Genomic DNA, 15,671 nt, shown 5'->3' with positions numbered 1-15,671 from the left:
CATTGGTTAATGTCCCTTGTCAGAAGTTTAATTCTGAAGCCTGCTTCCTCCACTTGTACAGTACTGAACATGCCTGACCAACGCCAAACTCTGGATGTCACTTCCAGAACCAATCCATATAAAAACTGCAGAATGTGAACCCTGCCATCTCATCTCCCCACTGAGTTTAGTCATATTTTGGGGAATTAAATACCCAGCTTTGAAGACGTGCAATGACACCAAAAACCGGGGAACAAGTCATTGCTTAGAGTACACCGATCAGCCATACCATTATGACCACCTAAAGTTGAGTAAATCCACTTTTGCCACCAGGGAGCCCTGACCTTTCAAGGCATAGACTCCACTAGACCTCTGAAGGTGTGATATCCGGCACCAAGCCATCAGTAGCAGATCCTTACAATCCTGCAAGTCACACTGCCTCCTCCGGCTCACCTTTGTCTTTCCTGGTGCCATCACTTCCCCAGGTAAAAGAAGCACATGCAACTTGGACAGCTACATGATGTAAAAAATTGGATTCATCAGACCAGTCTGCCTTCTTCCATTGCTCGGTGGTACATTTCTCATGCCCATGTGCCCATTGTAGGAGCTTTTGGCTGTGGACACGGGTCAGCTTGGGCACCCTGACTGGTCTGCGTCTACGTAGCCCCATACGCAGCAAACTGCGATGCACTGTGTGTTCAGATACCTTTCTCTCTGACTCTGCATTGACTTTTTCAGCAATTTGAGCTACAGTAGCCCTACTGGATTGGACCACATGGGCCAGCTTTTGCTCCCCATCTGCATCAATGAGTCTTGGCCGACCATGACCCTGTCGGCGGTTTACTGGTTGTCCCTCCTTGGACCACTTTTGAAAGGTCATGACCACCGCAGACCGGGAACATCCCACAAGAGCTGCAGTTTTGGAGATGCTCTCACCCAGTCGTCTGGCCATTACAATTTGGCCCTTGACAAAGTCACTCAAATCCTTACACTTACCCATTTTTGTTTTTCCAACACAACTTTAGAGACAACATGTTAACTCATTGGCTATTATAGTCCACCCACTTTCAGACAATGTAAAGAGATGAGCAATGTTATTAACATACCTTTCAGTGGTCATAATGTTATGGCTGATTGGCGTTTGTCACATAAAGCTACAAAATCGGACTGGCTCACAATGACTAAGGCTAATAAAAGTTGTTAAAAGTTCTTTGAAGAGGCAGTTTAATTACAAAAATAGTTAAACTTTTGACAAGGGTAAGTTCTTAATATTGCTACTCATTACAGAAAGGAATCCTTTGATAAGGTAAAAGCGGACGTTGCGTCTTGAACTTTTAAAACCCATGGACTTTCAGTTGATCTTCTTTAGCCAGTCCAACCTGAAAGACAATTTTAAATATTAAACATGGCTAACCACTGGCCAATACTACTTACACCTCCTATAGTACTAAACAATTCACTGCCAGTCGTTTTTGCACACATTCAAAATTATTATAGGCCCGAAGACTATGTAAAACCCCAAACACATTCTGAAAGCAGGCATTCAAAGAAAGCAAAATCGTAATTGGAACACATTTGAAACATTAGCACAATGGTTTGCGATATGCAAATCTGATAAACAAAACTAATTTTGAAGCAAAAACTCATTACCTAAACTGTTACAATATGAAAAATTAGGTTATGCCAAGTAAATGATATCCAAAAAGTTGTGTGAAGTCTTAAACTGAATGCAAATGTGAAATGTCAAGCTTTGGTTCCCTATATTTTTCAATTCTTTTAAAGCCCCTAAAGGTCAGCGGTTAGGTTAGCCATGAATGGCCCTGGAATTATTGCTCTCCAGTGGTGCATTATGCTTATGTGGGGGGCTAGTGCTTGGGTGCACCCAATTTAACTTGGGGGGAAAATCCCCATTGTGATGCATTTGGTGACAGGTTCTCACCTGCCTTCAAATGAAACTTATGTAATGCAGACTTCACTCCATCAGCTTATAGTCTTCTGCAAAAAGTGAGCCCAGAACCCAGAGTGATATTTTACACAACTCATGCCATTACAAGAAAGATCAGTAAACTAGTTCTGCCTAATCATGTGATCGCGGATTGGCTGTCACATGATCAGGAGCCAGTCCCCCAATCACATACTAGGGATAGACCAATACTGATATTTTGGTCACTAAGTATCAGCCAATATGGGCCAGTATTTTGTACATTTAAAGTTCTGAAAAAAAAAGAATTTTTGACAATCTGGTACTGAACATGTGAGGTAGGTCTCTTAGCTGTAATGTGTGGTGTTCCCTTCCCTCCCAGGAATCCAGTGTGAACCTCGTTTAGTGTCATTAGAATCCACTTTACTAGTGTTTAACATAACGTCCAGTGTGTTTTTGTAATAGAATAGTGGGAAAAACCTTCGTTACATACATCACTGTTCTGGGCTCTCCTTGCTAATCTCCCACTCAGCTGTTTTCTCCTCTTATAGCTGTCAGAGGAGGATCTCAGCCCCTCCCCTCTGCAGTGTACACAGAAGAGCCAGGGATTAGAATAGTGTGAAATATCTTTGTAAAATCTCCCGCTCTGCTGTCCTCTCCTCCCCCACTGACAGCTAGGGGTCACAAAGGGCCAAGAAGCAATGTAATGAAGGCATTTTCCACTATTACATTACAAAACACACACTGGACATTATATAAAATGAAGTGGATGCTAGGATTTTACACACTATTAATCGGCCAGTTCTGGGGCATATACCGATAAAAGTGAATATCGGCCATCTGATATCAGCTTTGCCGATAATCGTTCGATCCCCAATACATATTGAGCAATCTTGATACCTCACTCGTGAGCCTACTTTAAGCACAGAAATCTGGTGCCCATGTGTGGCATGTGGGTGTTAAAGCCAAGACCTAGTTTCAAGTGATCAGCTTGGCAACCAGGCCACTGACATTTTCAGAAAATATGATGGCTGCCACTGCTGGCAAGTTCAGGCGTCTGTCAAAGGAAAAACTGAAACTTTGGATATTGCACATATTCTGTACTTCTTTAGGCAGATTGTACCCAAATCAAAAACCACAAAAGCCAGCAGATATTCAGAACACCTGCCTCCTATTAGCATCACAAACTTCATTATATTGGAATGGCTTGCAACCCCTATACTGGGGACATCCCTTTGTAGAAATGTAGGAGCCTTACCTCCACAAGGAACTGGCAAGCATTCTTGCGCTGGTCACCTTGAAGCTGGATCACCTCTCCGTATTCAGGGTGTTCAACAACGGTACCATTGCAAGCAAATTTCTGTCAAATATAAAATAAAAATAAGACTCCTCCACTCAGTAATGTGCTTGAAATAAAAAATTACAGTTCTAAAGACTTACCTTCTTGAAAGCTTTAACTAGTTTCTTTTTGTCGTAGTCATCAGCAATGCCTTGAACAGTTGTGAGAGTCTTCCTGCCGTTTCTTTGTTGGATTCTTATATGTATAGAATCCTCTGTCCCAGCTGGGAGCCAGTCATCACCTTTACTTGCATCAGCAAAGGGGTCTGCAATTAAAAACATGCAAAATACATAAGACTTATGCATTATATGTGTAACCAGACAGGCTGAGCCACACATAACTGGACAACTGAGAATGAAATACAGCAACTGGCTGCTGCGAGAACAGCATGTACCCAAAATTACAGCAAAGTCAGAGGATTTCTTTTTATCTTAATGCATTCGGATAAAAATCCCTGTGCACAGCAGCCTCCCAGCACCCCCCAATACTTGCCTGAAACCAGTCTGGTTAAAAAAAAAAAAAACTCATGGGCTCAGGCCCAACATAAGGCCCCTGAGCTTCTTTAAGACATCTACTCTGTCCAACACTAAGAGGCTTCCATTTGGTTTTATACATTAACCTCCTGCCGAACGCCCACCATAGTATTACTGTGGCTGGGTGGCTTTGCTGTAAAAAAAAAAAATCACTTAGTGCTATGGGATTGTGCACAAGGTTTCGGTGGCGTGCGCAGGAGCCATGCACCCGCTGTGTTCAGACACAGCAGGAGGCAGGCCGTGGGAGGAGCTGTGGCATACACTGTCTTCCACCCACGATCGTAGCTGTGGCATACACCGCCTTCCACCCACGATCGTCAGATAAACTGACAGCCTGCTTATGTAAACAAAGCAGGCAAGTCTGTCACACAGCCAGAGAGATCAGAAGTTTCAGCTATGTTGAATATGCGATCTCTGTGCCTGTTACAACACCTCCCCCATCCCCACAGTTAATCACATTTAGGCACACATTACCCCCTTTGATCATCCCCAGTGTTAACCCTTCTCTGCCAGTGTCATTCATACAGTAACAGTGCATAATTAGCACTGATTACTGTAGTAATGTCACTGGTCCCCAAAAAGTGTCAAACATGTCAGTTAGGGGCCCGATCTGTCCTCCGCAATGTGGCAGTCCTGCTTAAAAAAAAAAAAAAAAAAAAGCTGATCGCCGCCATTACTAGCAAAAAAAAAAAAAAAATGCCAAAAATATATCCTGTAGTTTGTAAACGCTATAACTTTTTTCCGTTAAATGCAGTGCCAAATAGCAAAAAAATGGCGTGGTCATTAAAGGGGTGAAACCTTCCATAGTGGGTAATATAGATTCCCACAAAAGCCCCAAACAAAACAAAAGCCATTCTAAGAAAGTGAAATCCATGGGAAATGGCTGGTGGCCAGGCTTGAGTAGACGAGCATCGAACAGGCCATTGCCATCAATCACTGATGACGCGGGATCAGCCAGACCCCTCCCACTACAAAGGAAACGACGAGCGAAGCAAAGCCACGCCCCGCTACGTCACCAGCCCGGGTGAAGAAAGGAAGCTGAGAGCGGTGAAGGGAGGCGGCGGCCGCCATCTTGTTGTACCTCACCAGCTCAGCGATGAGAAAGCCCGAGTCTATAGCCGAGGCCGCACTAGGAGAGTCCCGGGTCAGCCGGACCTGCATAGGCCGCCGTCTCTAATATACCCAGTCTAGAAAATGTGAATAAACGCTCAACTCTCCCAGTCATAACACCCACATACACTGCCCGCCATTCCCGGAGCCTATACCGAGAGCTGAACCGCCCGCCCTTCACTACACCGGGCGCCACTGCCCGCCTTTCCCTACACGGAGCCCGCAACGAGAGCCGCAATTCCCGCCCTTCCCTACACAGAGCAGAACCACCGGTGAGACACGGGGGCACTGCTCAGTCACTCACCGAAAGAGTTGAGGTTCTGGATAGCGGACATACGATAAGATGGAGATTCCTTGGTGGGAACAGCGGAGGACTCTGGATACTACCGAGTGAACAGCTTGTGTAACACGTACACAAGGAAATGGCCGCGGCCGCTTTTATACCTTCTGCTGGTTTCGGTTACGTCAGCACGTAGGGGGGGAACGCAACCCGGTCCCACCCTGATCGGGGGCGGGGTGAAGATGCCTTTGTGATGAGGGAGAGGTGCTGTGTCCGCCATCTTAGGAGTGGGCACTTACGATGGACCCTGAATAGTGGTTTTCATACGCCTTGTATGTGTCATGGCTTATGACTGCAAATGTAAATCATTAAAAAGTGTAGCCCAGAGCACGGTAAGTGTTCCTCTCATTAAAGAGACCATGTCATATTGCTCATTGAGGCTCTGCTCACCTCAGCAATCAACTTTCACACACCACCCCACCCCCTTTCCTTCATCACAACCTTGTATATAGTAGGGATAGACTGATATGTTTTTTTCAGGGCCGATACCAATATTTTGGTCACAAAGCACCGGTATCGGACAATATTTTGTACATTTAAAATATTGAAAAATAAAGACAATTTTGACACAAATCTGGTACTGAACTTGTTAATTTTTGTTTAATGCTTAATGGCTGGGTGGCTCCCTGTGGTAGGTGGGTGGCTGGCACCCTGTGGTAGGTGGGTGGGTGGCACCCTGTGGTGGGTGGCACCCTGTGGTGGGTGGCTGGCACCCTGTGGTAGGTGGGTGGGTGGCACCCTGTGGTGGGTGGCTGGCACCCTGTGGTTGGTGGGTGGGTGGCACCCTGTGGTAGGTGGGTGGGTGGCACCCTGTGGTGGGTGGCACCCTGTGGTGGGTGGCTGGCACCCTGTGGTTGGTGGGTGGCTGGCACCCTGTGGTTGGTGGGTGGGTGGCACCCTGTGGTTGGTGGGTGGGTGGCACCTTGTGGTAGGTGGGTGGGTGGCACCCTGTGGTGGGTGGCTGGCTGGCACAGGGGCTGTGGCTGGCTGGTACAAGGCCTGTGAATGTGGGTGGCTGGCACAGGGCTGCTGTGGGTGGGTGGCTGGCATACACTCCTGGGAGACTAGTCCCGACTCCAGACGAGGCTGTCCAAGGCGAGGGAGGCGGCCTAAGAAGGCAGAATGATGTCACAAAAATATCGGCCAGTTCCAGGGCCCATACCGATATATCGGGGAAAGTGCATATCGGCCACTGATAATCGGTGTATCCCTAACATATATGCTTAGTGCTTCCCTAGATGAGGGAGCGTATGACCTCCAATCATCAGGCCTGAGCACTGTCACATGATGGAAGAAGTGACTTTTCATCCATGTGTAAGCTCTGACACCACCTGACATAGTGCTGGCCTGAAGGAGAACCTGTAACTGATCTCTATATAACACACCATACATGGGTCCCCACAATGGAGGACACCGTACACAGGTCCCCGCAATGGAAGACACCATACACAGGTCCCCGCAATGGAAGACAATGGACACAGGTCCCTATAATGAAAGACACCATACACAGGTCCCCACCATGGAAATCACCATACACAGGTCCCCACAATGGAAGACACGGTACACAGGTCCCCACAATGGAGGACACCGTACACAGGTCCCCGCAATGGAAGACACCATACACAGGTCCCCGCAATGGAAGACAATGGACACAGGTCTCCGCAATGGGTAAAACTGTACACAGGTCCCTATAATAAAAGACACCGTACACAGTTCCCCACCATGGAAGACACCATACACAGGTCCCTATAATGAAAGACACCATACACAGGTTCCAATAATGAAAGACACCGTACACAGGTCCCCACCATGGAAATCACCATACACAGGTCCCCGCAATGGAGGACACCGTACACAGGTCCCTGCAATGGAGTACACTGTACACAGGTCCCTATAATGAAAGACACCATACACAGGTCCCCACCATGGAAATCACCATACACAGGTCCCCACAATGGAAGACACGGTACACAGGTCCCCGCAATGGAGGACACTGTACACAGGTCCCTATAATGAAAGACACCATACACAGGTCCCCACCATGGAAGACACCGTACACAGGTCCCTATAATGAAAGACACCATACACAGGTCCCTATAATGAAAGACACTGTATACAGGTCCCCACCATGGAAATCACTGTACACAGGTCCCCACAATGGAAGACACGGTACACAGGTCCCCGCAATGGACAATGGAGGACACCGTACACAGATCCCTGCAATGGAGGACACTGTACACAGGTCCCTATAATGAAACACACCATACACAGGTCCCCACCATGGAAGAAACCGTACACAGGTCCCCACAATGGAGGACACTGTACACAGGTCCTACAATGGAAGATACCATACACAGGTCCCCATATTGGAAGACACCGTACACAGGTCCCTATATTATAAAGCACCATACACAGGTCCCCAATGGAAGACACCGTACACAGGTCCCTATATTAGAAAACACCGTACACAGGTCCCCAATGGAAGACACTGTACACAGGTCCCCACAATGGAAGACACCGTAGACAGGTCCCCGTATTGGAAAACACCGTACACAGGTCCCCACAATGGAAGACATTGTACACAGGTCCCCAAAATGGAAGACACTGTACACAGGTCCCTATATTGGAAGACACCGTACACAGGTCCCCATATTGGAAAACACCGTACACAGGTCCCTATATTGAAAGACACCATACACAGGTCCCCATATTGGAAGTCACCGTACACAGGTCCCCACAAAGGAAGACACCGTACACAGGTCCCCACAATGGAAGACATCGTACACAGGTCCCCGCAATGGAAGACACCGTACACAGGTCCCTATAATGGAAGACACCGTACACAGGTCCCCGCAATGGAAGACACCGTACACAGGTCCCCGCAATGGAAGACACCGTACACAGGTCCCCACAATGGAAGACATCGTACACAGGTCCCCACAATGGAAGACACCGTACACAGGTCCCTATAATGGAAGACACCATACACAGGTCCCCGCAATGGAAGACACCGTACACAGGTCCCTATAATGGAAGTCTCCGTACACAGGTCCCTATATTGGAAGTCACTGTACACAGGTCCCCACCATGGAAGACACTGTACACAGGTCCCTATAATGGAAGACACCGTACACAGGTCCCTATAATGAAAGACACCGTACACAGGTCCCTATATTGGAAGTCACTGTACACAGGTCCCTATATTGGAAGTCACTGTACACAGGTCCCTATATTGGAAGTCACCATACACAGGTCCCCATATTGGAAAACACTGTACACAGGTCCCTATATTGAAAGACACCGTACACAGGTCCCCATATTGGAAGTCACCGTACACAGGTCCCCACAAAGGAAGACACTGTACACAGGTCCCCACAATGGAAGACACCGTACACAGGTCCCTATATTGGAAGACACCGTACACAGGTCCCCACAATGGAAGACACCGTACACAGGTCCCCACAATGGAAGACACCGTACACAGGTCCCCACAATGGAAGACATCGTACACAGGTCCCTATAATGGAAGACACCGTACACAGGTCCCTATAATGGAAGACATCGTACACAGGTCCCCGCAATGGAAGACACCGTACACAGGTCCCCACAATGGAAGACACCGTACACAGGTCCCTACAATGGAAGACATCGTACACAGGTCCCTATAATGGAAGACATCGTACACAGGTCCCCGCAATGGAAGACACCGTACACAGGTCCCCCCAAAGGAAGACACCGTACACAGGTCCCCACAATGGAAGACACCGTACACAGGTCCCTATAATGGAAGACACCGTACACAGGTCCCCGCAATGGAAGACACCGTACACAGGTCCCCGCAATGGAAGACACCGTACACAGGTCCCCACAATGGAAGACATCGTACACAGGTCCCTATATTGGAAGTCACTGTACACAGGTCCCCACCATGGAAGACACTGTACACAGGTCCCTATAATGGAAGACACTGTACACAGGTCCCTATAATGAAAGACACCGTACACAGGTCCCTATATTGGAAGTCACTGTACACAGGTCCCCACCATGGAAGACACTGTACACAGGTCCCTATAATGGAAGACACCGTACACAGGTCCCTATAATGAAAGACACCGTACACAGGTCCCTATATTGGAAGTCACTGTACACAGGTCCCTATATTGGAAGTCACCATACACAGGTCCCCATATTGGAAAACACCGTACACAGGTCCCTATATTGAAAGACACCGTACACAGGTCCCCATATTGGAAGTCACCGTACACAGGTCCCCACAATGGAAGACACCGTACACAGGTCCCTATATTGGAAGACACCGTACACAGGTCCCCACAATGGAAGACACCGTACACAGGTCCCCACAATGGAAGACATCGTACACAGGTCCCCACAATGGAAGACACCGTACACAGGTCCCCACAATGGAAGACACCGTACACAGGTCCCCACAATGGAAGACATCGTACACAGGTCCCTATAATGGAAGACATCGTACACAGGTCCCCGCAATGGAAGACACCGTACACAGGTCCCCCCAAAGGAAGACACCGTACACAGGTCCCCACAATGGAAGACACCGTACACAGGTCCCTATAATGGAAGACACCGTACACAGGTCCCCGCAATGGAAGACACCGTACACAGGTCCCCGCAATGGAAGACACCGTACACAGGTCCCCACAATGGAAGACATCGTACACAGGTCCCTATATTGGAAGTCACTGTACACAGGTCCCCACCATGGAAGACACTGTACACAGGTCCCTATAATGGAAGACACTGTACACAGGTCCCTAGAATGAAAGACACCGTACACAGGTCCCTATATTGGAAGTCACTGTACACAGGTCCCCACCATGGAAGACACTGTACACAGGTCCCTATAATGGAAGACACCGTACACAGGTCCCTATAATGGAAGACACTGTACACAGGTCCCTATAATGAAAGACACCGTACACAGGTCCCTATATTGGAAGTCACTGTACACAGGTCCCCACCATGGAAGACACTGTACACAGGTCCCTATAATGGAAGACACCGTACACAGGTCCCTATAATGGAAGACACCGTACACAGGTCCCCGCAATGGAAGACACCGTACACAGGTCCCCGCAATGGAAGACACCGTACACAGGTCCCTATAATGGAAGACACCGTACACAGGTCCCTATAATGGAAGACACCGTACACAGGTCCCCACAATGGAAGACACCGTACACAGGTCCCCACAATGGAAGACACTGTACACAGGTCCCCACAATGGAAGACATCGTACACAGGTCCCTATAATGGAAGACACCGTACACAGGTCCCCGCAATGGAAGACACCGTACACAGGTCCCCCCAAAGGAAGACACCGTACACAGGTCCCCACAATGGAAGACACCGTACACAGGTCCCTATAATGGAAGACACCGTACACAGGTCCCCACAATGGAAGACATCGTACACAGGTCCCCACAATGGAAGACACCGTACACAGGTCCCTATATTGGAAGTCACTGTACACAGGTCCCCACCATGGAAGACACTGTACACAGGTCCCTATATTGGAAGTCACTGTACACAGGTCCCTATATTGGAAGTCACTGTACACAGGTCCCCACCATGGAAGACACTGTACACAGGTCCCTATATTGGAAGTCACTGTACACAGGTCCCTATATTGGAAGTCACTGTACACAGGTCCCCACCATGGAAGACACCGTACACAGGTCCCTATATTGGAAGTCACCATACACAGGTCCCTATAAAGTCACCTGTAGGCAAACATAACTCCATAGTAGAAGAGACGTGTAGGGTTGTTCTATGCTTCTGAGAATGCTCATTGTTTTCTATGCCATTATTTCCTAATGATTATTGTACGCATTAAACAAAAATCGGATGTTGTGTTCACTTAGGATGAACATTTTCTAGCCGGCACCTTCAGTTTTTGCCATACGAAAAGTTGGAATCGGCTGTGAAAGCACTATCCTAATGATCAGATAACTGGCCGATCGATCGTTCCTCGTACAAAACTTTTCTTTCAATCTCCTTAGAGTGTGTATGAGCCTTAAAGAGTAAGTAAACCCTCCTCTGACACTTGTACCTATAGGTAAACCTATGATAAGGCTTACCTATAGGTACTGTAAATATCTCCTAAACATGTACCGTTTAGGAGATATTTACTTTACATGCTGGTGCCGTTTATTCAGAGCCCCGTGCCGTTACCATCGGCTCCCACGTGCGTGCGCGGGAGTGACGTCACTGCGGCTCCGGCCAATCAGATGGCCGGATGCCGCGATCCCGGAAGACGGGCGACTGAACATGTCGCCCGTCATAGAGGTAAGCGGGCGGCACGGCGGGGGCTTGTTCTAAGGTAAGTATTTCATAATGAGCTAGTATGCGGCATACTAGCTCATTATGTGTTTCTCTTTCAGGTTGCAAAAAAAAAAAAAAAATTGTATGGGTTTACAACCTCTTTAAGTCTCTGCGTCATTCAACGCACTGAGAAGTGTCAGATGCCAGCACAGTGGGGGGGATGGGGCACAGGCTTTGGACACCCCCAAAGTGTCAAATGCTGAAAAGGCTTTTGAAGGCTTCAGTGCTGGAATGATGGGAAGGAAGTAAAGACGGGTTATCAGGGAGGGGGAGGGGGTATACTCTGCCTTGTATTGCAGGGACCTAATGGTTTTTAAATCTTTGGAGACCCTGCTGGGATCTTTAATCGCTTCACCTCTGGAAGATTTACCCCCCTTTATGACCAGGCCATTTTTTGCGATACAGCCCCGGCGTTATTTTAACAGACATTTGCGCGGTCGTGCGATACTCTACCCACATAAGATTGATGTCCTTTTTTCCCCACAAATAGATATTTTTTTTGGTGGTATCATAGAACGGTGATCTGCCTTGTTTACATAGGCAGGTTCCATTCTGCCTGTCTCCCCAATGACTGCCGGGTGACGGCGGGCATTGAGTCCGCCCAAGACGCTGAACAGATCCCGCTCTGTCCAATCACAGCAGAAGCGGGTTGCCGGCAGCACATGTGCACGCACCACTGCACCAGACCCGGAAGTGTAGAATCACGTAGAGGTATGTGATTCCTCGCAGAGGAGCCGCCACCCCGCAGTAAATGTACGCGGGACAGGCGGCAAGTGGGACTGAACTTCTCTTTTACAAACATTACTGGCTATTGGCTAACAGTTGCACTATCAGTTCACAGAATAAAAGTGATCTATCAATGAACTATAGGAGGATGAATGAAAGCTTCAACTCCTCCATTCATCCAGTGCTTTTCATTGTGAGAACTGATAATATAGCTTCGGGGACAGGAGGATGAATGAAAGGTCAGCCTCCTCCATTCATAGAATAGTTTTCCTTGTGGGAACCGATTGTACAGTTTCTATGAATGGAAGAAGGGAGGATGAATAAAGGTCAGTGTTCTCCATTCATAGAATGCTTTTCATTGTGGGAACTGATAATATAGCTTTGAGGACAAGAGGATGAAAGATAGGTCCACCTCCTCCATTCATAGAGCAATTTTCATTGTGGGAACTGATATTATAGCTTCAAGGACGGGAGGACGAATGATATGTCCACCTCCTCCATTCATAGAGCACTTTTTATTGAGGGAACTGATAATATAGGATGATGAATGATAGGTCCACCTCCTCCATTCATAGAGCACTTTTCATTCTGGGAACTGATAATATAGCTTCGAGGACAGAAGCATGAATGATAGGTCCACCTCCTCCATTCATAGAGCACTTTTCATTGAGGGAACTGATATTATAGCTTCAAGGACAGGAGGAGGAATGATAGGTCCACCTCCTCCATTCATAGAGCACTTTTCACTGTGGGAACTGATAATATAGCTTTGAGGATGGGAGGATGAATGATAGGTCCACCTCCTCCATTCATATCATAGAGCACTTTTCATTGTGGGAACTGATAATATAGTTTTAAAGGACAGGAGGATGAATGATAGGTCCACCTCCTCCATTCATAGAGCACTTTTCATTCTGGGAACTGATAATATAGGATGATGAATGATAGGTCCACCTCCTCCATTCATAGAGCACTTTTCATTCTGGGAACTGATAATATAGTTTTGAGGACGGGAGGAGGAATGATAGGCCCATCTCCTCCATTCATAGAGCACTTTTTATTGTGGGAACTAATAATACAGTTTTGAGGATGGGAGGATGGATGATAGGTCCACCTTCTCCATTCATAGGGCACTTTTCACTGTGGGAACTGATAATATAGCTTCGAGGACAGAAGCATGAATGATAGGTCCACCTCCTCCATTCATAGGGCACATTTCATTGTGGGAACTCATAATGCAGTTTCTATGAATGGAGGAGGGGGGTGGAAAGGGCCTGCATAGTTGACAGTTTTGACAAGTGCCAGTGACAGGTGGAGTGTATCAGCCTCACTGCACGGGGTATCTGGGGGGGGGGGGGGGGCAAAGGGATGAAGATTTCATGGAACAGTACAACCCCCAGCACACAGGACACTCCTCCTTCTTGTAAATACTCTCCACATGCTGATTTAAGAAAAAAAAAAAAAAATATTAAACTTTAAGTGCCGGTTTACACATATGCGATGCGGGAACTCTGCGAATCCACTGCGGGTTCCCACATCGCACTTAACTCGCAGGCAGTTCACACTGCCATATGCAAATCGCTGGGTGGGGTCAATACAAAGTTAACGACACCCCCAGATCATTTTGCAAATCGTAGTGCGATCTGTCAGTTCTCACATTAATCGGATCGCATAGCTGTGAATCGATTCTGCTGCAGACCCAAAAAAGGTTCCTATGCGACTTTGGTCTGAATGCGATGCAAACTCAGCCATACAATCTGTATAGCCGAATTCGCATCGCACAGACATCGCATGTGATTTGCAGATCAGTGCACTTCGAATCACATGCGATGTCTGACATCAAATATGTGAACCGACTCTAAAACAATCCCCAACTAACAGTGATCATAGCAGCTGTCATGCCAATGATGGTGGGGACCTTTACTACTCCATACAGGACTTCACACCCATATCTAGTCTAGATCTGGAACTGTATAAATCTGACAGATATAAACATTTTATAGGAATGAGTTATTTTTCATCAAACTGCTTCTTTCGTATCCTTGACTCTGTTTGTTATGTATGCCCTTATCCAAAATGGCAGCCGTCCTGTTCTTGTAGAGGCGTGGTGGGGGGGGGGGGGGGAGTATCCAGCACAAGGAGGAGTCTGCATTGTATTGTAATCCCAAAGCAGTGATGTCACCAGCCAAGTGACTTCCGAGAACACTGTTTGTTTACTGTTACTTAGTAGATTTCCCCTTCATTCTACGTCACATGGATAGATTTCACATTGGGTTACATAAGAACGCACCCTGCAACTTTTCACTTTTACTTCCGTTATTACTAAACTGACTGCAGAACATTCAACTCACAAACTGGAAGGTCTTCATAGAGTTAAAGCTGAAATAAAGCTGCCCATACACTATACTTGAGAACGCTCGTTTAACGTTTTATAACCACTTCTGGACCAGAAGGTTTTCCCCCTTAACCTCCCTGGCGGTATGATTGTTTCGGATTTTAGCTGCTGAAAGCGGTACAATTATTTTGCATGTAATTCTTAAAGCGGAGTTCCGGGCAGAGAAACGATTTTTTTCTGAACATACCCCCGGGACAGTCAGGGCTAGCACATTCCACAATGGCTAGCCTCTGATCTGTCCCGGTTCGCACTTACCTTTTAGAAGAAATACTTACTTAGAAATTTTCTTCCACAGCGTTTCCATCTCTGTTGTGGGCAGCTGAAGCCGGCGCGGTCCTCTTCTCTGTCTTCTTCCGCGTCTTCGTGTCCCAGAATGCACTGCACCGGCCCCTCTCGTCACTTCCGGCGCGGCGCCGCATTCCTAAACAGCTTCTGGGCATGCCCAGAAGCTGTTTAGCAGGGGAATGCGGCGTCGCCCGGAAATGACGAGCGGGGCCGGTGCGGCGCATTGATTCCTGGGAGCTATGACGTTTAGCTCCCAGGAATCATCGCGAGGCAGGAAGTGACGGGGTGAGCCTCGGCGCTGGAGGAGGAAGCTGTCATAGGTGAGTATTTAAGATCGTCAATAAAAAGGTGAGTAAACAAAAAAAAAAAAAATAACTATCCAATTCCTTTTCAGGTGAGGCATACCTAGCGGAGGGGCACAAAAAAAAATCGTTTTTGTGCCCGGAAACTCCGCTTTAAGAATGAGCAGCCCAAACCAACTATTTACATAAGATTTTGTTTTCTGTGCGTTCTTCTTTATAACATCTCGGGTATGATAAAGTTTAAAAACACAAAATCATAACTTATAATATAATAAATAACTATAAATAAGTTGAAGTATGTATGTATGTATACATATACTGTATATATATATATATATATATATATATATATATATATATATATATATATATATATGT

General features: G+C 47.0%; 1 protein-coding gene across 1 annotated transcript; it reads right to left on the bottom strand.

Moving 5' to 3' along the window:
* Positions 1 to 555: 555 nt before the first annotated feature.
* EIF1 (eukaryotic translation initiation factor 1) lies at positions 556 to 5,344 on the bottom strand. Its single transcript, XM_082272928.1, has 4 exons — positions 5,187 to 5,344; positions 3,341 to 3,504; positions 3,159 to 3,260; positions 556 to 1,358 (listed from the first exon to the last, which is right to left on the bottom strand). The coding sequence occupies exons 1-4, from the start codon at positions 5,215 to 5,217 to the stop codon at positions 1,314 to 1,316; spliced, it is 342 nt and encodes a 113-aa protein (XP_082129054.1). The 5' UTR covers positions 5,218 to 5,344; the 3' UTR covers positions 556 to 1,313.
* Positions 5,345 to 15,671: the final 10,327 nt, after the last annotated feature.

The sequence above is a fragment of the Pelophylax lessonae genome (assembly GCF_965119305.1).
Source record: "Pelophylax lessonae genome assembly, chromosome: 11".
NCBI lineage: Eukaryota > Metazoa > Chordata > Amphibia > Anura > Ranidae > Pelophylax > Pelophylax lessonae.
This window is presented reverse-complemented; position numbering and strand designations above follow the sequence as displayed.

Coding starts and splice junctions, on each gene's coding strand:
- EIF1 (XM_082272928.1), bottom strand. CDS start 5,217: ATGTCCGCTATCCAGAACCTCAACTCTTTCG. Junction 3,505..5,186: donor CCAGAACCTCAACTCTTTCG/GTGAGTGACTGA, acceptor TTTTAATTGCAG/ACCCCTTTGCTGATGCAAGT. Junction 3,261..3,340: donor TAGTTAAAGCTTTCAAGAAG/GTAAGTCTTTAG, acceptor TATATTTGACAG/AAATTTGCTTGCAATGGTAC.